Consider the following 23,706-nt stretch of genomic DNA (forward strand, 5'->3'; position numbering starts at 1 on the left):
AAATCAAACTGAGAAATTTTAAGTTTTTAAAAGAACAGAAATATCACGATACTTTAAAAAAATTAGAGTGGCATCCACATTTTTGCAAATCTGCCATGTTTTAGAAGGCAGTTGAAATCTCAAGTTGCCGTCATTCCACACATTGCTCTGCCTACCTTAGAAAGTCTCACAGGGACCCACAGCAGGAGGGGACTGTACAGACCTGCTGAGGACAGCAGGAACCACTGGATCCTCAAGCTCTGAGAACCACTTCAATGAAATCTATGAAGCCAATTCATCAGTATCAGAACCCGAAGTTTCAGGTGGTAGTGAGGGAGACTTAAGCTTGTTAATTTTTGTTTTTTGGTACCAGGGATCGAACTTGGAATCTTGCGCTTCAAGGCAGGTGGCGGAACCACTGAACTAAAACCCCGGCCCAAGCTTATTAATTCAACCCAAAGTGACATCAGTTTTTGCGGATTTTTTTAGTGGCCTTGGGGACTGAACCTAGGGGTTTGCACATGCTAGGAAAAAGAGACTTTACCACTGAGCTAAACAGCACCACACCAAAACTATTTTTTTTTTTCGCTTTAGACAGGGTGTCACTACGTTGCCCAGGCTAGTCCCAAACTCCTTGGCTCAAGTGCTCATCCTGCCTCAGCTTCCCAAGTAGCTAGGATCATAGGCATACACCAAAACCCTGGTCAAATTTTTTTTTTTTGAGGCAGGGTCTTGGTATACAGTTCAGGCTGGCCTTGAACTCATGATATCTTTCTGCCTCAAGCCTCCTGAGAGCTGGGATTACAGGTGTGTAACACCACACCTGATGTTTAAAAATATATTTTTTAGGGCCGGGGATTTAGCTCAGTGGTTCCACTGCCTCTCAAGCAGCCAAGGTCCAGAGTTTGATCCCCGGTACAAAATAAATAAATAAATAAATAAATAAATAAATAAATAAATAAATAAATACATATATGTACGTGTGTGTGTGTGTGTATATATATATATATATATATAATTTTTTTTTTTTTATTAAGGGCCAGGGATTTAGCTCAGCGATGCCACAGCCTGCCTCACAAGCACAAAGTCCAGAGTTTGATTCCCCGTACCTAAAAAAAAAGATAGGGTCTGTTAAGATAGGGTCTCACTATGTTGCCCAGGCTGGTCTTTATCTCTTGGCGAGCCTCCTGCCTCAGGTTCTGAGTGCTGTGATCACAGGCACTCACCACACCAGGCTCCAAGTATCAGTTTTTAACTTGAGTTTACAATTGTTCTTTTGCCAGTCGAGATTACATATTACAATTTTATTTTTCAGGTTTATCTTTCTAAGCTATGGGAAAGCAGTGTCATGCAGTGCCTTTTTCAGTGCCTAGCTCACACTTTGTGGTCTTCAAGAGCCTGGGAGAGGACACCTCTGAGCAGAGCCGAGTCCCCAGGGCTGCCGGCAGGAGTGGCTGGGAAGCAGGACTGGGTCAGGCTCGACGATTGAGCCCGTGATTTCCCTACTTAGTGCCTGCTACTGTCACACAGGAAGAGGAGCCACCTGATGTCTGGTGCCCGAGATCCACTCTCCCAACCTGGCAAATGCCTCAAGCCCAGTGACACAGTAAGGCGCTCGGTCTGCAGCTCGCTAACGGCTCGCTTTCAGACCCCTCCCCCTCCAGCTCGTGGACTCTCACTTTATAAAGTACACTTTCTAGCCTTTGAAGAGGAGACTCTTCATTTGTCAGCTTCCTTCTCATACACAAGAGACCACATCCACTCTAGAACCCAACAGAACTTTATTTGACATGGGTACAACCATGGCTGGGGGACAGTAAACTGGAAAGAGGAGGGGAAAGGACACAGTCCTATCTAACCTATAACAGGAAGCAGGTTGCTTAATAACAGTTAGGCTGGGTGGAAGAATCCTTCTAGTGCCCATACCTGGAAAACAAAGCAAGTTCCATCATTAATTCCATGCTAGGTTCCTATTTGAGACAAACCCTGCTTAAACACAAGCACGACCTTAGGCAAAACTCTGGAAAGACAGATGCGACCACAGCGTGCACCAAACTTGGGACAGAAGTGGCCTTGGCCTGGCTCAGTCACTCTACTCTCCCTCTCCCTCTCCCTCCCTCCCAGGGTCTCACCACCCCCATGCCTGCAGGTCCATCAATAGGGACTAATTAAAATCTATGGTGCTTCTGTGTAGAGATAAACTGACCCCTGGAAAGGGGGCGATTTATTATGTGTAGATATGAAATAGCTACCACATGAGAAAAACAAGGTGAATCATTGTATATGTTAATAAAAGCACACATTCGAGTGTCTACAGAGAGAGCCAGAAAAGCTACTGGGAAGCTGCTGCTGCTGTTCACCTCCGAAGTCTAAGGCGAGAGGCTTGTTTTTTGTGGCAGTCCCTTTCGAAGGTGTGAACTGTTGAGAATTTACTGTGCCATGCTTTAGGTGGGGATAGTTTCATCAAGATTGCCACAGATCCTTTATCAGAACTAAGCGGTGTGGATAAACCACTGAGACACAATGGCACAGGTTTACAACATAGGTGCCCCGTGGAACCTCCTTAGGGGAAGTCATGTTGGAAATATTTCAGAGCTTGCAGATTCCTGTATTTTCTGTTTTCACAGATGCTAGAAGGTTGGGAACGCACAGGCTGCAAACTTAATACTGGCTAATTCTTTCTGCACATTCTGTAAATGAGTCACTGTTTCAATAACCGAGAGCTGGGCTCAAAAACAGCCCAGGCCACGTTGCCACCCACAGGCCCGAGCCCACCCCAAAGTGAGGACGCTTACTTTTGGAATTCCCACTCTCTGTTGTCCAGCGGACACACCTGCCGTGTTTTCAGCCAGCGAGAGATGCAGTGAAAGTGAAATGCATGCTGAAAGAAGACGTGTGGTTAAAAACAACTCTGCTCTGCTCTGTATCTTCTGCTGCTGATGCTTCCTCGGGACAGATAAGCAGAGGCACAGTGCCCTAGCGGAGCGTAACTTGGTACTTGTCCCTGGTAAGTACAGGGCATTTACAACAGACACATGGGTCAGGAATGTCAATGCTGCTGAAGAATGATTCAGGGAGCACAAGTTCGCATCCCAGCAGTGAGTCTTTTCCTCTTTACATGAACATGAGAGGCCCCGGCCGCACTTGGCCTGAAGGGGCTATGTCCACTTCCCTGGGGGCAACCCTGACCACACAGAACTTCAAACTGCTCCATTCTTGGTCACCAGCCTCTGGCCTCCTGCCCCACCTTGAGAAACAGGCCCCTGGAAGCACAGCCTCTGCTCAGCTGTTCCCAGGGCAGCTCCCTGCCACTGCCACCACCCAGGGCTGAGATGGGTACTTCCTGGTTTACTCAAAGACATCTGAACAGCCCAGCACCCAACAGGCCTTTGATGGGTGAGTGACTCTGTCTTAAAGAGATAAAAATTGAGGTAAAAGTATTCTGGCGATAAACTGCACAGAAGCAGCTAGAAGGCCATCAACAGGCAATTTTCATGATCAAGACAGGAAGGTAGAAGGCAAGATTCTTAGCAGCACTGGTAAGGAAAGGGAGCCAGGAGCTGGCTTGTATTTAGGGAGAGGAAAATCCATGTGCAGGTATGGGTGAGCTGAAGGTGGACATAGTTACAGCCTCACAATAGACACTTGTCCCCCTCCCAGCCGCTCTTGTGAGTAGAGAATTAAGAGAAGCAGCAAGGGTCCCCCTCATGTAAGCTGTGATTGCTGTGCTGCAGTGGGGCCCAGGAGGTCCCCCTCCAACAAAAGCGCACAAGGACCAGGTTTAACAATGGGTCTGAAATCTGGTTAGTATGTCTCCCACAATAGGTATGCAGCTTCAGTAATCAGACATTATGGATTATCTTGCAAACTGACTTTTGGCAAAAAAAATTTAATTCTGTAATTAAGAACGGAATCCAGCTGGGTGTGGCAGTGCACACTTGTAATCCCAGCAGTCTGGGAGGCTGAGGCAGGAGGATTGCCAAGTTTAAGCATGCCCTGGGCAACTTAGTGAGACCTTAAAATTTAAATTATAGGGGGCGGGGATTTAGCTCAGTGGTTCCGCCACCTGTCTTGCAGGCATAAGGAGCCGAGTTCAATCCTTGGTACCAAAAAAAAAAAAAAAAAAATTTAAATTATAAAAGGGCTAGGGATATACCTCAGTGGGAAGGCCATGGTTCAATCCCCAGAACTGAAAAATTAAAAAAAAAACAAACAAAAAACAAAAACAGAATCTACAGCTGGTAAGCTATGAATTCTCAGCAAGTCAACTATGTATTCTCCAGAGCAACAGCCTTCTGGAAGGTCATGTGTCTGCGGACTCTCACAGCTCATTGTGAAAAAGAGAAAAAAACAGATTTCCTGGAGGCAGAAGTCAGAGCCATTTTTACCGGCCCTCGGGTGTTAGGGACGGGTATTCCCAAGGTGCCCATCTCCAGCTCTTGCCTCCGTTACCCAACACCCTCTGGGTCAGCAGTGGAAGTTACAGGAGAGGACACATTAGGCAAACAATGTTTGCAGAGGTCCTTGGGTCCCGGGTTCAGAGATGCTGACATCTGCGGCCTCACTCGAGCCCCACAGCAGCCCCTATGAGCAGGCGTGCCCGATACTGTTATCTGTGTGGTCCACACAGGAAGCTGAGGGGACTCGTCTAACTTGGGAGCTGGTGTGGAAGACTGGGAATCAGCACTCCAGTCAAGTGAGGCATCCTGTGGCCAATGTGGGCTCTGGGAAACCGGCATAAGGGCCCTGACAGAATGAAGACGGTACACTCGCTGCAGGCATGGGACAGGAAAAAGGACCCCGCCCCAAATTTGTATTTACTTAACTGCTTCAACACTTTAGCTTACTATGGTGCAGGAGCAATTCTAAGCTTTTGTCCCTCCCCCTGCTGTTTTGGGTGGTACTGGGGTCGCACACAGGACCTTGAGTATGCTACCACCAAGCTATGTCCCTAGCTCTAGCTCTTTGTTCTGAGACAGTCTTGCTAAGCTTGCCCAAGCTGGTCTCATAACTAGTGATCCTCTTGCTTCAGCCTCCAGAGTAGCTGGGATTATAGGCTTGCACCACCACATCAGCATCTAAGCACTTTTTTCTTTTTTGGTACCGGGAATTGAATTCAGGACCTTGCACTTACCAAGCAGGCACAGCGCCACTGAGCTAAATCCCTAGCCCTCCTCGCACTTTTAATACGAAATCATTTAATCCTGACTATAACTGCATGTGGGCTCCAGGAGCCCAATTTTGCACAAGGGAACCTAGGGTAGATGTGTTAAATGTCCTGACTTAGTACACTTAGCGAGCGAGCCCCTGTGTCATACCAGGAGCTGTGGGTCCTATGTCTCCTAGGCACAGGAGTCCCGAATAGGTCAACTCTAGCGCATGTGTCTGGATGACTGGGACTATACAGCATAAGGATGAATTTTTAACACACTCTAGAAATAACATTTTTTATGTTTGTTATCCTTTACAGCTGTCACATCCTGCAGGACCAAACATTCAGTCCAATGATGCTCCATAGTACATTTCTGGCATGTGCCTATTTAAAACATCCCCACTCAGTACACCAGCCACACTTAAAACACACAGACTGGAACCCTTAACTTATCTACCCAACTCAGCTCCACAGACACTTGCCCTAGGGGTATATGAAGGGCTGTGCTGGAGACCAGGCCTCACTTTGGAGCCGCTCCCAGTGCAGAATCCTGATGGCTCCAACAGAGTGGCCTGGCCACCAGCACAGCCTGGACCTCTCTGCAATAACCAGCCACATTTCCCTCCTCCAAGGGAACAGTGTGAGGGTTTGAAATCTTTTGTGCTTTTTGCATATTTGGGGGAAAGGCAGGCTGGTCATTTCTTTCCTAGTTACTTCAGACTGCCAAACTTACATTACAGACTCCCCAGGCCACGGTGCACTCTTCGGACGTCGCGGATGCCTGGTTGGCTTGGCACTCTATGCCTGCGGGGAAAAGAGCAACAGGGTCACTGGGCCGGGATCAGCAGCCTTGCAGCCAGGGGCAGTTTCTTAATGAATGCGAAAAAGGGGAAGAACAGAAGACAGAGATAGGACTTAGTGGTATGCTTCCCAACGATTTCCTATCCTTGTTTCAACACTGTGTTAACAAATGGGAAAAGTGCTTTTTTTTCTTTATTTTTTTTCCAGTACTGGGGATCAAACCCAGGACCTTGAGCTTGCCAAGCAGGCGCTATTCCACTGAGCTACATCCCTGGCCCAGAAAAGTGCTTTTAAATTCTGAGCATGACCAGACTTTCAGAGCTGCCCTCTCCCTGATCCTTGGCAAATACTCTTTCTCCCCACAGACCTCAGGCCAAGCTGAGTAACAGGCTCTAACCTCTGCAAAAATGAGGAGGAAACTGTGAAATGGATAGAAGGAAGATGGGGAGGATGCCCTACTGAACTTTGGGTACAGCAGGAACTCAAGTTCTTCAAACACCATCAAGGGAGCTCTGTCTGTGGCCCACTGAGTTGCGATACTCACCACCCCTGAAGTAATTCTGTCTCAGAAGGAGAGCAGATTGCTGCACACACACCCGACAATATCAGTTTCACAGAGGCAGAGAAGGGAATTTAAAGAGAATAAAAATTTGAGATTGAGAACTGCTGGGTCAAGCTCTACTGGGGATAAACACTATATTTGAAGAATAAGGATTCCTAAGATTAAAGATTCAAAAAGACTTTATTTAATAGGGACATTTACTTCAATCTTTGGTGGAAAAGAGTAAAATTGTAAAAAAATTATATTAAGGGCTGGGGATTTAGCTCAGTAGTGGTTTCACCGCCTGCTGTGCAAGCGCAAGGACCCAAGTTCAATCCCCAGTACCAAAAAAAAAAAATTATATTCAGATGTTAACGAGTATATTAGTCTCAGAGGAAGAGACAGAACATAGTGAAGTTCCTACCCTCTTTCAAAACCATGAAAATCAAAGTTTCTGAAATCACAGAACTTGGTTTTGCTCTTCAGATTCACACTGCAAACAACAGAACTTGATTTGTCACCTGATGTGAGTGCAGGCCTGAGGGTCTGAGCAATATATTCCAGGATTTATTGAGGCTGGGAATGAACTACTACATTCCAAAGATGGCAAAATAGATAAAATCTGATGTCCTTCAAGTTGGCTCCTCTAACTTAGATGGGGACTATGTATTATGAAATTAGCTAAACAAGAACTACAATTAAAGGGCCAAAACCCTTTCAAGGCATAACCATCACACATACAAACGGCTATACTAGGTCTTTCTGTCTTGCTGTGGCCATGATGCTACTCACCTCAGGGTCCCTCAAGCCTCCATCCCAGTCCTTTTGGGGCTCTGTCTTTTTATTTCATACCTGGAACGCTTTCCCCCTATATCACCTTCAATTCCTCCTACTCGTCAAGACCTGCCTAAGTGCTTACTTCTGAACTGGAGCATTTCCTGACTCCCTGGGCTGAGTTTCTTCCTTCCCTTCAGGCACTCATGACTGTCACTTATTCTACCACTTGTCAATAACATTACGATGGTCCCCGGCCATACCTGATCTCATTCCTGCTAGTCAAACCTTGCATGGAGCAGAGATCCAGTCTTTCTATGCCAAGTGCAAAGCTCTCAGTACTCGAGTAAACAAGCCCAAACTGCTTTTACGAGAGAGAATGGGGGCCAATATATATTTATTTTCTATCTGAAAATTTTTTTTGCTACCAGGGATCAAACTCAGGACCTTGTGCTTGTGGGCAGGCGGCAGCACCACTGAGCTAAATCCCTAGCCCTTCTATCTGAAAACTTTTAACCAAAAACCAAAGTATGTAAGAGACATAGAAATGTATCTAGAACACCAGGCAGGAAGGGATACAGCATGGAAATGATGAATATGGCATACAGGATGATTAAACACGAGTGTAAAATGTGTTCAAATGTTTCCAGAGGGCTGGGGTGTAGTTCAGTGGTGTAGCACGTGGCTAGCATTTATAAGGCCTTGGGTTTGATCCCCAGTGCTGCAAGAAGAAAAAAAGTAATTTTCAGGCTTTTAGTGCAGAAAGTGAGTACCAAGGCAGAGTCCAGTAAGTTTAGACAATTCAGGAACTGTTTGTGCAACCCAAGTGGACAGCAGCAGCAGGTGATGGGGTGTCCCACTCCTGCCGGGTCGGAAGGTGACTGCGGACAGCACCACCAAGGGACTGTAGAGGATGCAAAGGCTGAAACCAGGGACTGGAGTCTGGAAAGACACTGACTCTTCTGGGTATAAGGTGAAGGTAGCCTCTTCACCTGGCACAAGGTTAGCAGGGATAATGGAGAAAAGATTGGCTTATAGACTGCATTTCAGCAAGTCTTTAAAACAAACAAGACACAGGCAACATAAAATAAACACAAAGCCCACTCAGGAGGCTGAAGCAGGAGGACTGCTGCAAGTTCAAGGACAGCCTGGGCTACATAGTGAGTTCAGGGCCAGTCTGAACTACAAAGGGAGACCCTGCCTCAAAAAACAAAACAAAACAACAACAAAAACACACAAAGCCACAGGATGGCCTGCAGGATCCATGTGGACTTGAAGGAGAAGCCCTCAGACCAGGAGTCTGACCAGGGCATGGGCATCATCATTCTTATTTATTTATTTATTTATTTATAGCTATGTGTCTAATCATTCATTTAATGCCAAAGCAGACTCATTGGAAAATGGCCACAGCCAAGATTCTTGCTTGAATGTTATCATTGTGTGTATATAAAATATACCAATAAGGCCAGGGATTTAGCTCAGTGGTTCTGGCGCCTGCCTCACAAGTGAAAGGACCCAAGTTCAATCCCCTGTACAAAAAAAAAAGAAACAAAAAAACAACAAAGAAAGAAACTACAGGATATCTTGGGACTGGCTAACAGAACTGCCCTAGCTTATGGCCATGTGGAACTATGGTCGGAAAAAACACCTTTGAGCAAGTTCAAGCCAAAAGCTGAAGGTCAACTCTCACCTAGTCCTATATGGCCCACTAACACAGACACTAACCCTGCTGGTCTCCAATACTTCACATGTGGCAGGCTGAAACTGAGACGAACACTGGATTTCCAAGAGAAGGTACGAAAAGAACGTAAGGGGTGGGGATTTAGCTCAAAGCACCACACCTGGCACGCAAGTGCAAGGTCCTGAGTTTGATACCCCATATCAGAAAAACAAAACATAAAAACAAGAAGAATGAGGGCCGGGGATTTAGCTCAGTGGTTCTGGCGCCTGCCTTGCAAGCACAAGGTCCTGAGTTTGATCCCTGGTACCAAAAAAACCAAAAATAATGTAGTGCATTCCTCTCTCTCTCTTTTTTTTTTTTTGGTACCAGGGATTGAACTCAGGTCCTTGCGCTTCTGAGGTGGCGTAACCATTGAGCTAAATCCCCGGCCCTCTATCTCTTTATCTGAGGTGCTGGAGATCAAATTCAGGGCCTCAAGCATGCTAGGCAAGCACTTTACCACCCAACTACATCCTCCACTATGTATCTTGATATTTTTTTGTTGTTGTTTTTGGGTACCAGGGATTGAAATCGGGTCCTTGCGCTTGCGCAGCAGGCGGCAAAACCACTGAGCTAAATTCCCGGGCCTTGATTTTTTTTTTTTTTACATTGAGTACATATTGAAAATATTTTAGATATGACAGGTTAAATCAATGCCACCTGTTTGTTTTTACTTTGTGAACGCGGGTACTAGGATATGTGCATGCTCTTGTGGCTAAATCTCCACTGGACAGGTCTGGGCTAGAGAAAGGTGAGGAGAAGAGAAGGTGGAAGATATTCCGAAGAAGGGCCAGGGTATACAGGGAGAGCAAGGGCACTTGAAGAATGGAAAGAGGGAAGGCCTGAGCAATTACCACCATGAGCAGGAGAGTGATTCAGGATGAAGGTGGAAACAAAGCAGAGTGATCTGAAAAATAAGTGCTATGATCCCAAGACTAGAAACTTTACATTTCTTTGCCAATGAGAAACCATTTTAGTATCCAGACAAAACAGTAACCTCAACTGTTAGGATCAGTGGAACAGATTAGAAGATGCAGAAACAACTCTAAACATACTCAGCCACCTCATCTTTGACAAAGGAGCCAGCCATCCTCACTGGAAAACAGCTTCTTTAATAAATGGTGTTGGAGCTGTGCAAGCACAAGGACCCAAGTTCGATCCCCGGTACCAATAAATAAAGAAAGAAAGAAAGAAAGAAAGAAAGAAAGAAAGAAAGAAAGGTGTTGGAAAAACTGGATTTCAACTTGCCAGAAATTAAAACTAGACCCCTATCTTTCACCATGCACTAAAATAAATTTCAAGTGGATTAAAGATCTAAATATTAAAACAGAAACACTAAATTTGCTGAAAGATAAGTTAGGTAGAACTCTCGAAGACATTGGCATAGGAAAAGACTTTATGAACAAATCCTCAGTGGCATGGGAACTAACACAAAGAATCAACTACTGGGATCTCATCTTATTAAAAAGCTTCTAGGGCCGGGAATTTAGCTCAGTGACACTGCTCCTGCCTTGCAGTACTTGTGGTACAAAAAAAAAAAAAAAAAGCTTCTGCACTGCAGGAGAAACCACCAACAGAGCTAAGAGACAACCTACAATGTGTTTTGTTCGATTTTGTTTTTTGCTACCAGGGATCGAACTTGGGACCTTGCACTTGCGAGGCAGCCAGAGAAACCACTGCACTAAGTACCCGACCTGACAACCTACAATGGGGGAAAAAATTTTTAGCAGCTGTACCTTAGACAAAGAACTACTATCTAGAATATATAAAGAACTTAAAAAAAAAAATCAGACTCCCCAAATTTAAAGACCAATTAAAAAATGGGCATCTGAAATGAACAGACATTTCTCAGGCAAAGAAGTAAAAGCAGCAAATAAACATATGAAAAAATGTTCAACATCACTGGTCATTCCAGAGATCCAGATGAAAACAACACTAAGATTCCACCTCACCCCAGAAAGAATGGCTATCAAGAAATCAACCAATAACAAATGCTGGCAGGGGTGTGGGGAGAAAGGAACCCTTCTCCGTTGTTGGTGGGAGTGCAGACTGGTGCAACCACTGTGGAAATCAATATGGAGATACCTCGAACAACTAGGATTGGAGGTCCCATTTGACCCAGCTATTCCTCTGCTGGGTACCTTCCTAAAAGAATTAAAAGACTCATACCACAGCAATATATGCCCACCCATGTTTATAGTGGCACAGTTTGTAATAGCTAAAGCTTGGAAAAAGCCCAAGTACCCATCAACTGGAGACTGGATAAAGGTGTGTTTTTTTAATAAAATGGAGTACTAAAAAAAATTTAAAAATAAAATGGAATACTACTCAGCCACAAAAAATAACAAACTAGAGACATTTATAGCTAAATGGATGCATATTGAGGCCATACTCTTAAGTGAAATAAATAGGACACACGTGTAAATACTGAATAGTTTCTCTGGTGTGAGAAACTGAAAGTGTAAATAAGGATTAAAATAAATAATTGATAATGTGAAATAGGAAGAAAAGATTCAAAAGGTTAGGGGAAGTGGGAGGTGTAGGGGAAAGGAAAGAAGGGAAAGGAAAAAATAGGAGAAATGGAAAAAAATGGAAGCCAAGTCTTTGTAAATAGGGAGGGGTGGAGGAGTCGAAGGGAGGGCAGGGGAATGGGGAAAAAATAAGAACCAAGTTACATCATATAAAGGTACAAGTTCCCAATGATAAAAGTAAATGTATTATACACGTAAAATGTACCAATAAAAGAATTTAAGGAAAAACAACAACAAAATAATCTCATTGTTCCTGTGTGATCAGTATTTTTACCCTATTATCACAAGGATATGAAGACAGTCTATCAACAGTAATAATTGGGTTCACTGTGTAATGAAGTACACAGAGATTCAAAAAAAATTTCTTTAGCATAATTACCTAGTTAGATGATGATGATGTCTTTTTGACTATGTTTGGGGCTAATACCAAAAATATAATACTCCTTAATATTTACTCTTTCATTTTTTGGTATATGGTTTTTGAGACACAGCCTTGCTATCTAATTCAGGTAGTCCCTGAACTTGCTGCGATCCTTCTGCTTCAGCCTCCAGAATGCTGGCATCAGAGGCATGCACTACCACACCAAACTCCAACTGTAAGTAAGTCTGGCCCAACAGAAACTGGTCCAGATAGACTGCTTTAGCTCAAAGTTTATATTTTCTTCCTTTCAGTATTTCTGCCTTTGGGTCTGGATATGTGATGGGATATAGAGAGGACCAATCAACAGTGCTTCTGTGTCTACGTTCATCCTAAACATGACCTTGCCAGCTTTAGATTAACTTACTCTGGAAGCTGGGTTTGCATCTAGGACATCATGAAAACCACTCTATTTCAAACACACCATTGACCTAGACGAAGAACCTCCATGTGCTCTGTGCTTCGCATCTCCTTATGAAGAAGGAGATACACAACAGGATAGCTACAATCTCCGTACCCTTCCCCACTTCCTCCCAACCTCCTCTGATTACTTACAGAGATCCATAATGTGGTTTCTGCAGATGGCACAATTATCAACCACAATGTCCCAGGCCCACAGTGCTACTGCATTCCACTGCAAAGAGAAAAGGGAGACAAAGCACTTTCCTTGTAAGGGGCACACACTCAGGACTTCAAGCCACAACTGCACTTACCATTTCTTTGGCAACAGGGACCACCACACAAAAACAGTTTTGGGTATATACTACTCTTAGATGACAATAAACTACGCTTTTCCTCTCCCATTCCCCAAAAGGTAGAGTCTATGAACACAGAAATGAATAAGCATCTTTTCATTTTTTCCCTATTGTTTAAAATAATTTAGCCATAGCAATTTAAGCAAGTTAGAAATCACTTTTAAGTACTTGTTTTAGGTTCAGCACAGACTTGAATTATTGTGCAGGTTTCCCTGACAGTTGCAGAAGAGTTCAAATCCCCATAAATATCTGCTCTTTAAAGGCAGCTTTGGAAGCATGGGCAGGAGGATGAATGCTTGGTACAAAATGAACTAAGATGATAATTGGATCATAAAGTGGGTACTCTCGGGATAAACTGATAACTAGTCATCCTGTGTCAGTATACATAAGGTCATCATTTAAATCTGACAAGATTACTTCATAACATTGCAGAACTCATTAGAATTTTGTTCTTATCAAATAAAATGATATTCTCAAATATTACATATTCAGATTCATACTTAGTTAAGACAATTCCAGTAAGTTTATCTAAAAGTATTTAAATAATTCAACTTTCTGGCTTCAAGAATATCTACTCCCAATCACCCCTTTCATCCACGAATTTGGTGTCACTTCCCAAATCTTTATTGTTTTCAGAGCCAATTCTTGGAATCTAGCAACTTCTCCAGCACTTTTTCTACCTCAGCGTTAACTTGGAGGAAAAACCCCCATCCTATTCTTCAATATGGCTGCTGGCTCTCAATGAACAGGGGCGACCACAATGAGACGCCAAAAAGTAAAGGGGGGAAAAAACGCAGAAAGGAGACGGAATAGTATCTGTGTTTAGCCTATGTTCCAGGAATAACAGCTTTCTTCCTATTTTAGGATCTTCATTTGGAACAGATTTATTTCATCTCAAGCGGGAATCGACACTTTTCTCCCGAACTGTTGGCGAATCACTGAGACATCTCGTGCAAAAAGACACGTTCCCCGTCTCTACTTTCCCACTCAGACCAAGTCATTTGCCACTAGTACTCAACCCTCCCTAAAAGGCACAAGATCAGAGCTGGCATTTTTCTTTTCTTTTAAACAAATTCTATCATGCTTTTAAATTTTTGTGGCGGTGTGGTTCTTAACGAGAGACCTGGATGTGACAGAACCAAGGACCAGGGCGGCGGTGTGACAACCAACAGGAGACGTCTCCTACAAGCCAAGCTTTACTACTCTCGGCTCTTAACTCAGCGGGGGCGACGGCCAGAGAGGGGGCTCATGGAGGACTCCAACAGGCGAGGACCAAGTCGGGGTCCCCCAGAGTCAGAGGACCCCAAGCTCCAGGAAGGGTCGGGGGCGGGAGATCACCGGCCGGGCTTCTGAGGGCCTCTAACGCGGTAGGGCTCAGGTTCCCGGCTTTCACCGCACTGCCCCATCCTCCACCCGCCGCAGTCTCTCAGACTCCCCTTTTCCCCCACCCAACGCCGTGTTTTCCCCACCCCTCGGCCAGTCCAGTGACAGCTCAGGCGCTTGGTTCCCGCAGCCAAGTCGCAACCCAGCGTATCTCAAGAAGCACCTCGGTGATTGGGTCCTGAGCGCCCCCATCGAAACCCAACTGCCCAGGACAGTGGGCCGTCATCATGCCCATCAAGCCTAAGTCCCGCCCGCCGGCTTCCCTGCGTGGTTCTCGGTCTCAGAAACGCCCTGAAATGAAGCACTTTCCTCCGCGTTTCGGTCACCCTCAGGCCTGCCAGCCTGATCCGCGCCTCTCTAACTTCCCTGAGGAAGGCACTGAGGAGACCCAACCTTTTTCACTTCAAAGCGTTTCTTGCCCGCGCCGCTGTTGTTGCCGCTCGGGGTATCCACATCCATCGCTGCCGCCATTTTGGAAACAGAAGCGCCGTCGTCCGCCAATGCGCCTGCGCAGCGACGCACGCCTCACTTTCCCTCCACGCTCGGGCGCCTCCTACTGCAACCCTCCCACAGTGGCACGCGATAGGCCGGAGGGGCGGGGCATATAGCCACGCCCCTTAAAGGTGCTGCCGCCGATGCCCCCGCCCCCCGCCCCGCGTCAGCTGGGGAGGAGGCGGCGGCCTCGTTGCCGGGGCGGGTCTGCGACGTGAGCGGGTGGGGTGGAGATGTTCGCGGGGCTCGCGCCAGGCCCCTCCGTCGGGAACCCCGGCTGCGCTCCCTCCGCGGGGCGGTGGTCGCTCCCGCCCTCCTCCCGTCGAGCTTACTACGCCGCTCCGGGGCCCCCGCCCCCGTCTCCCCCGAAACTCGGTTTTCCACAGTAGCCTTCCGCAGATCTGACCCGTTTCCGAGCTTCCAACCCAGGCTCGGGACTCGGGAAGCCCGAGGCCAGGGCCCAGGCATCGTGTGATTTCCTGATTTTATTTTTCCATTTTTTTGAGACAGGGTCTCGCTATGTAGTTCTGGATGGGCTGGAGCTCTCGGATTTCCTCCCATCTCAGCCTTCGTAGTTTGGGTTACAAGCGTGCCCGCTCGACTTCTCTTTAATGTATTCGAGTACATCCCCTTGCCTCCCCTGGTTATCTGTAGAGGGTTCTTTCTCCCTCATTTCTGCCCCGTACTTGCTCCTTGCGCCATTGTAAACCGGCCTCTCTGCATTTGTCGAGCGTCGTTTCGGGTTGTGTTCCTGCTGGCCATAACCTCTGGCCAGAGCACCAGCACTAAGCCGCTGTCCCACCTGGATCTTTGTACATCTCTAACCCTGCAGAGCATGACTCTGCTAGGTCATTCTTAAATCATGCACAACTTTTCTGAAATCACATGCTCTCTCAGTTGGAAATAGTTGGAGAGCCCTGAAGTGGCACACAACTAATCCCAGCTACTCCGGAGGCGGAGGCAGGAAGGTGCTAAATTCAAAGCAGCCTGGGCAATTTAGAGAGTTTCTGATTAAAAAGCTGGGCATGGTGCCACAGGTCCGTAATCCCATCAGTGTGGGAGGCTGAGGCAAGAGGATCTCAAATTCAAATCCTGTTGACACAGCAAGACACTGTCTCAAAAAATTAAAAGGGCTGGGCAAGTAGCTCTGTTGAAAGTCCAGGGTTCAGGCCAGGTGTAATAGTGCACACCTGAAATCTCAGCACCCAAGAGGCTGAGGTAGAAGAATTGCCGAATTTTTTTTTTTTTTTTTGGTACCGGGGAATCTAACTCGGGTCTTTGTGCTTGCGCAGCAGGCGGCGAAACCACTGAGCTAAATCCCCGGCCCAAAATTGCCAAAATTTTGAGGCCAGCCTGGGCTACATAGTAAGACCCTGTCTCAACCCCCCCCCCCCCAAAGCCCAGGGTTCAATTCCCAGTATCACAAAGTAAATTAAAAAGTAACAGGCCGGGGATTTAGCTCAGTGGTTCCGCCGCCTGCCTCAAAAGTGCAAGATCCCGAGTTTGAGCCCAGTACCAAAAATAAAATAAAAGGACTAGGGATGCATTTCAGTAGTGAAGCTTTCCTGGGTTTAACTCAGTACTAGAAACACACACACACACACACACACACACACACACACACACACACACAAAATGGAGAGTGATGGAGTGTGTCGACTTTATTACTCGACCAGGAAATCTGCAATTTGTTTCTCTCTCCACAAACAGGAAGACTAAATTGTCAAACACCACAGCGCTAGTCTAACTTGGAGAGAAAATTGATGCCAGAACTGGAAGAGTCCTGGGAGCCTTCGAAGTCTTTCTTAGCCCAAATTCTCTTGGTTTCGAGGTTAAATTGTCAGCTGCTGTTCCTGCTCCAGACCCTGTGACACTTCCAGGACCCAGAAAGAGGACTGAGAGCTGACTTGCCCAGCACTTAGTAGATGCTCTGTGTGTGCAAGGTCCTGGTCTAAACAGGAGTCCCACAGGGATGAGGTAGGAAATAATATACAAACCAACACGTAAGTACATCAGAAAGTGCCAAGTATCTGGCTCTGTGAAGAGTAACATTGAAACCAGGCATGGTGATGCACACCTGTAATCCCAGCACCCAGGAGGCTGAGGCAGGAGGATCACTTCGAGTTCAAGGCCAGCCTGGGCTAGATAGTGAGTTTAAACCCAGGATGGGCTACATAGCAAGACTCTTCTCATGCCCCCCACACACATGGCCTAAGTGATCTGCCTCCCATTCTGTTACGTTTTCACTCATGCATAGATTAGCATGGATACATCCTGAGGAAGACATCAGACAATTTCACTGTTGTTTGAATAGAATGTGCTTAACACAAACCTATGTGGTAGGGGCAACTACACACCTATCACATTCCTAAATATAGTAGGAAATTTTAAACAGTAAAATTACAGTATAAAAGGGGTGGGAGCTAGATCAGTTATATAGCATTTGCCTAGCATGAGCAAGGCCCTGTGTTTTTGTTTTGTTTTGAGATAAGGTCTCACTTCATAGACAAGGTTGGTCTCATACTTACTGCAGTCCTCCTGCCTCTGCCTTCTAAGCAATGGGGTTACAGACATGCGAGACTACATCCATTTTTTTAAATTTTATTTTTGGTTTCTATAGTACTGGGGATTAAACCCAGGGCCTTCACATTGAGCTACATCCCTTGAGACAGAGTCTTGCTAAACTGTGTGTATGAGCCAGGTGTGGTGCCATATACCTATAATCTCAGCACTTGGGAGGCTGAGGCAGCGGCATCACCAGGAGTTTGAGGCCAGCCTGGGCAACATAGTGAGACTCTCTCAAAACGAAACACTAAACTATGTGTGATAATGAGGATTGAACTCAGGGCCCTTTGCACTGAGCTACATCCCCAGCCTCTTCCCCCCATCTTTTGTGGGGTTTTTTGAGGGGGAGGGACAGGGTCTCCATGTGTATTTCAGGCTGGCCTTTGACTCACTATGTAGCCCATGCTGGCCTTAGTCTCGTGGCAATCCTCCTGCCTCAGCCTCCTGAGTGCTGGGATTACAGGCATGTGCCCATGGCAAGCTATTTTTTTTTTTTGTCTGTATCCATTGGTATTTCCAGTTGCCAGCTTCTTCAGCTCCCTGTGTGGCATATATGATGTAAAAAGAAAACCTGGGGAACTTACCACCTTGTCATTGCTCAGGTCCTAAAGTCCCTACTTACTGGATCTTTTCCTCTCCCCCACAAGTACCAGGGATCAAACTTAGGACCTGGTGCTTCTGAGGCAGGTGTGGTGCCACTGAGCTAAATCCCCTGCCCTTGACCTACCTTTCTTGGGGATATCTGGTTGTAGGGATGGGGGAGTGGGGTATATGTACCACAACTTCCTGGAGGGAGACATCCTGCCCAGTCAGCATAGAGTGATTGACACTTGGCAGGTTCGGTAGATATTTTAGAAATATATGTTGGATAAATGGGTGCAAGAAGTGCAACTAAAACTACAATCTAGGTTATGGAGCAGCAGCAGCAGCAACTCAGAAACTTGTGAGACTTCCTGTTGGTCTACAGTCAGATGGCAGAACTCTGCTTCCAACACTGTGTGCCCCACCTGCACTAACAAGCTTGGGACGCTGAAGCAGAGGCCTGCACAGTTGTACTGGGAAGCTGACCCATTCTAACCACCGCCTCCTGGCCTCTTACATGCAGCTCACACCTGCCCAGGTATAGCGCCACATCTCAGACTATGAGGTTGCCTTGGCTATGCCAGGTGTTACTGCAGAACAGCTCACAGTCTCACCACCAGGCAGCTAGCCAACCTCAACCCCAGGAGGGAAGGGACTGGAGGGACCCAGTGGACCTTGATTTGGTGAAGCCTGGATAGAGAGATTGAGGGATTGACAGAAAGCTGGGTACTGTTGTTCCTTTCTTGGAGCCCATAAACCCGGTTTTTGCTGTTTGGTTTATATTATGAGTAGGGAAACTTTGTCCACTTTATTAGCACCATCCTGTTATGTCATTTAGTGCATATTCTCTGGCCCCACCCCTGGCAGCTGAGAAATTGCCTTCTATATGTAGATGGATAACCTCAGCATTCTAGGCATCTGATTAGAGCAGGATCTGTGCATACAGTTTACAAGTTGGTAGTGGCAAGGAATTAGTTGCTACTCAGATGATAGATAAAATGAGAGATCTCTCTGGCTGTCTTTGAGTCTTTCTAACTTAAATGGCTGAATGTACATTGACATATAACTTTTTTCCTGGACTGTGTCTTACAAAAAGAGTTATGTTGGATCTAGGGGAAGGAGGCAATATCAACAACAGGTGGGAAAAAAACAACTCCAAAAAACCCATAGGGCTTTTAGGCATTGCTTCTTAGGAAGTCAGTGGTCACAGAACACAGATAAAACCTCTAAGAATTGGGGCTACTCTATAATTGCAGCCATTTCCCCATGTTAGTTTCTTAGTATTTTCTGTCTTCCTGGGATCAACTCTAAAATGTTTAAATAAAGAAGGTGTTCTTATCTTCAGGGGCAATCAAGAATGGGGAAACAACACTACGATCAAATTTGGGGAAGACAAATCTAATGGAAAAGTAGATGGTGGTGTTTATTTAAAAAAGAATAAAACAAAAATTTGTGGGTCCTTTTAAAAAACTACAATCTATTGCATTTTAAATTGAATGAAATTATAAAGAGCCAGGCATGATATAGCTCTGTGGGAGGTTGAGGAAGGAGGATGGCAAGTTGGAGCCCAGCCTGGGCAACTGAGTGAGATTGTCTCAAAAAATAGAAAAAGGCTGGGGGTGCAACTCAGTGCAAAGGGCCTGGGTTTGATCCCCAGTACCAAAAACATAAAAATAAAAAGGTGTCTGCAAATAGTTGTCTTAGCTTTGTGCAGCCCCATCTAGGATTTGGAAGGCCACAACCACCCCCACAGCAGCCAGGTCCCCCAGATGGAGCCCTGACACCCCCAAGGTCAGCGGCAGCCTGAGATCACCTCCAGTCCTGCAGAAAGTCTGCAAGCTATAAATTCCTGCTCATTCCCTGCCCCCCAACTTGTCCCCCAAACCCTTCTTCACAAACTTTAACATCTTTTACAAACTTAAAATTATGTCACTGTCAGTCTCCTACTTTAAGTCCTCCAATTCCTTCCCATTTGACCTGCGATAAAATTCTACCTGATCCAGCCCCAAGTGCCTTGGTCAGTGTCTTAGTTACTTTTCTCAATGCTGAGACAAAATACCCGATACCCAAAGTTAAAGGAGAAAAGTTTGTATTATATACAGGTGGAAATTCCCTATGATGAGTGTTATTATGTCTGCCTAAAATGTACCAATAAATGTTTTGCTATTAAAAAAAAGATGTTAAATGAGAGAAAAAAAAAGAAATCCTTAATGACTAGAAATAAAATTCAAGAAAGACACAAGAGCAAACGAAAAGAAAAAAAGATTTATTTAACTCACAGTTTGTAGAGATTTCAGTCCATAATTGGCTGGCTCCAAGGCAGGGTGGTGTGGAAGAGAAGAAACAGTTCATTGTGGGCAGAAGGTAGCAAAGCAAGCAAGCAAAGGACCTTAGCAGCTTCTTTCTGCCCCTGTTATATTTTATTTAGGCTACTGGGATTAGGGCAATACCAAACCAATCAGTGGACTGATTTAGTAATCATCTGTCCTTAATCCTAGCACCCTTAATTCTCTCATTGCACCGTGAATCAATCACACACTCAAGATCCAGCCACCTCTGAAAAAGTCCCACCTATGATGGGTTGAGGCTTTGGGGAGACGTCCAAACACAAGCCATAACACTCAGCTCTCTCATTGCTAAGACAAAAAAACCCAACACCCAAAGTTAAAGGGGGGAAAGGTTTATTTGGCTCAGTTTGTACAGGTTTCAATCCATAATTGGCTGGCTCCAAGGCAGGTGGCAGACAAGCAACAGTTCATGGTGGTGGGAGACAGCAGAAGCAACAGGGGAATAGATTTAATACAGGACACATAACTTATAGGATTATTTTATAATATTCACCCAAAAAAGTCAAATGCAGAGGAGTGCAAGAGATCTGTCCCCACACCAGACCCCTGAAGGAGCTGTCCCAGGGCCTAGATCCCATGCCTTTGTCCCCTACAAGTCCAGCTGAAGGCCTAGAGCCCAAGGAAATGTCCTCCATGAGTCTAGCCAGAGGCCTAGAGGCCACGGCAATGTCTCATACAAAACCGTATTGAGGATCTGCACCAGGAAGGCTCAAGGGCCAGTGGTGGAAGCTAGAAAATCTGCACTGGTGGGGTGAAGGATTTGAGCCACCAGGCTGAGGGATCTGCACTGGAGCCAGGAAGTGACGTTCAAGGCCAACATCAGGGCTTCCTTGTCGGGAGCAGCAGCCATTCCCAGCTACAGTGAGGCCCCGAGTTCCTCCTCTGATGAGAACAGCCAAGTTCGAGTCAGGAAAATGAGCCTCAGCAAGCTTCTCCAAGAAATTCAACACCCAACGATCTTCCTCTCCAGGTCTCTTTATGCAGTTGGCAACAATCCTCAGGTGGGCCTTCCATACACAGAATCATGCTGATTCAGTTCAGCCGGGCTTTACCTGTTGCCTACACTCAGTAACCTGCAAGTTGATTGTATTCTGTTTGTTTGTTTGTTTGTTTATATATTGAGACAGGGTCTTGCTATGTAGTTCAGGCTGGCCTTGAACTCACTTTGTAGACCAGGCTGGCCTCCAATTCACTGCAATCCTCCTACCTCAGCCTCCTGAGTGCAGGGACTACAGGTGTGAACCACCGCTCCTGGCATTAATCTGGAAGTTTATTAATTTTACATTCTGGGCACATACAACATACCAGGCACTGTCCCAGGAGATTTTGTTAGTAATAAACAAAATAATCAAAACTGTCCTCTCAAGCAACAAACAAACAAAACCCCTCAAAGAGGAAGGACTGGGGATTTTGCTTAGTGGTAGAATGCTTGCTTAGTGTGCATAAAGACCATAATCATTAATTCCGAAATGAAACAAAGGATATTATTACATATCTTGCAGACCTAAAAGAATCTTAAGAAATTATCACAAACCCCACATACATAGAATTTAGCAACTCAGACCATGTAGACTACTTATTCAAAACCACTAATTAGCATATCTCACCTGATAGGAAGTAAATAATTTGAATAGCCTTATAACTACCAAAGGAATTGAATTTATAATTTTTAAACTTCCAAAAAGGAGGTCTTCATGTTGAGATAGTTGTACTGGAGAATTCTACCAAATGGTGAAAGAATAATACCAATCGTATAAATTTCTTCTAGGAAACAGAAGAGCACTTTCCAACTAATTTTATGAAGTTATTTTTACCTTCATAACAAAAGTAGACAAACTGGGGGAGGTGGCACACGCTAGTAATCCCAGAACTCGGGAGGCTGAGGCAGGTGGATTTCTGGGAGCTTGAGGCCAATCTGGGCTACATAGTGAGTTCAAGGCCAACTTGAAGTATGTAGCGAGACCCTGGCTCCAAAAAACTCCCAAAGATGGTACACAAAAGGAAACCTGCAGACCAGTAACGCTTATGACTACAGACACAAAAGCCCTTAGCAGGGCTGAGGGCATGTCACATCTCATAGTGGTGTTTGTCAGGACGCACAAGTCCCAGGTTAAATCCCCAGCAGTGCGCGCACGCGCGCGCACACACACACACACACACACACACACACACACAACCTTAGCAAAATACTAGAAAATGAAATCTAGCAATATATAGAAATAATTATTCATCATGTCTAAGTGTAGTTTATTTTAGGGATACAAGGCTGGCTTAATATTTCATTTTATTTTTGTGGTACTGGAGGTTGGACTCAGGGCCTTTGCACTGAGCTGCATCCCCAGCCTTTTTTTGTTTGTGTGACTGCTGGTTATTTATTTGTATTTGTATTTATTATACACTCAGCTTTACACAAAGGATTCAAGATAGCATAATTTACATTTTATTATTTTTTAAATGAACCACAGCCAATTTTATTCAAATTCTCCAAAATTTACACTGAACATTAATTGCTTTTAAAATGTTCTGGGTTCTACTGAGGAACAGTAAAGAAGACATGGAAAAAATATGAAACAATAAAACCATCATATAAAGGGTAATATACATCATACTTTACATTTTAAATGACAGGATAACAATAAAATAACAAGGTAGACCTTTTAAAATTTTTATTTACTAGGGCCAGGGATTTAGCTTAGTGGTTTCACTGCCTGCCCCACAAGCGCAACAAACTCGGGTCCTTGCGTTTGTGGGGCAGGTGGCGAAACCACTGAGCTAAATCCCAGGGTCCCCCCCCCCCAATTTTTTTATTTACTTATTTATTGTTTTTTTGAGACAGTTCAGACTGGCTGAACTTACTATGTGACCCAGGCTGGCCTGGAACTCCCAGCCATCCTCCAGCCTCAGCCTCCTGAGTGCTGGGATTATAGGAGTGCACCATCACACCTGGCTGGATTCATATAAACTGGTACTCTTCAACTCAGTAATTTGAGAGCTTCAGTTCCTCCTTAATAAAATCTAGTGGGGTTTTTTTGGTACCAGGGATTGAACTCCGGACCTTGCGCTTGCCAGGCAGGCAGCAGAACCACTGAGTTAAATCCCCAGCCCAGTTCTTCCTTAATAGAAACTTGAATTTTCCTCTCTAGGGAAGGATGTGACTAGATATAGTGACCCTTGTTAGAAATTTAAAATTTCATAAGCAGCTGCGCTTAAGCACAGGGCCTACCCTGGTTGTAGGCTTTCGCTCCTTTTCATCTCAGTGTGAGCAATAATTTTGGGTTTCCATTATGTGTTTCTTCTTGTTAGCTTGCTCATTCTGCTTCTGGTCTCACAGGCGCACATCCTGGCTATTTCCTGGTTCTTAAACCTTTGACCAGTGAGTGCTTTCCTTTTATTGCCCAGCCCTTTTTTGAGACAGGGTCTGGCTATATTGCCAGGCTGAGCTAGAACTCCAAATCCTCTTGCCTCAGGCTCCCGGAGTGCTGGGATTACAGGCATGAACCACCACACTCAGGTGGTTCAATATTTTAAAACCAAGCCCAGGCGTGGTGGTGCATGCCCCATAATCATAGCACTGGGGAGGCTGAGGCAGGAGGACTGATGCAAATTCAAGGCCAGGAATCTGAGCATGGCTGCTGCCAACCCCTGAAACCCTCCAGCCTGGGCAA

At 45.4% G+C, this 23,706-nt stretch overlaps 1 protein-coding gene and 1 pseudogene across 1 annotated transcript; one reads left to right on the top strand and one right to left on the bottom strand.

Moving 5' to 3' along the window:
• Positions 1–1,741: 1,741 nt before the first annotated feature.
• Rbx1 (ring-box 1) lies at positions 1,742–14,654 on the bottom strand. The gene is made up of 5 exons (XM_004845534.4): positions 14,448–14,654; positions 12,472–12,550; positions 5,865–5,935; positions 2,775–2,860; positions 1,742–1,905 (listed from the first exon to the last, which is right to left on the bottom strand). Exons 1-5 carry the CDS (start codon positions 14,523–14,525, stop codon positions 1,893–1,895), a joined length of 327 nt encoding a protein of 108 aa, XP_004845591.1. The 5' UTR covers positions 14,526–14,654; the 3' UTR covers positions 1,742–1,892.
• Positions 14,655–17,778: 3,124 nt separating this feature from the next.
• Positions 17,779–19,097, top strand: LOC101712130 (mitochondrial import inner membrane translocase subunit Tim10 B pseudogene; annotated as a pseudogene).
• Positions 19,098–23,706: the final 4,609 nt, after the last annotated feature.

The sequence above is a fragment of the Heterocephalus glaber genome, unplaced genomic scaffold (genome assembly GCF_053883595.1).
Source record: "Heterocephalus glaber isolate CG9 unplaced genomic scaffold, H.glaber_assembly_v1.0 deba00001444, whole genome shotgun sequence".
Lineage (NCBI taxonomy): Eukaryota > Metazoa > Chordata > Mammalia > Rodentia > Bathyergidae > Heterocephalus > Heterocephalus glaber.

Excerpts from the sequence above, each read along its gene's own strand:
- Rbx1 (XM_004845534.4), bottom strand. The coding sequence starts at position 14,525 with ATGGCGGCAGCGATGGATGTGGATACCCCGAGCGGCAACAACAGCGGC. Across the intron at positions 5,936-12,471 it reads AAACCACATTATGGATCTCT|GCATAGAGTGCCAAGCCAAC; the intron begins GTAAGTAATCAG and ends TTTTCCCCGCAG. Across the intron at positions 2,861-5,864 it reads TGGCCTGGGGAGTCTGTAAT|CATGCATTTCACTTTCACTG; the intron begins GTAAGTTTGGCA and ends GTCTTCTTTCAG.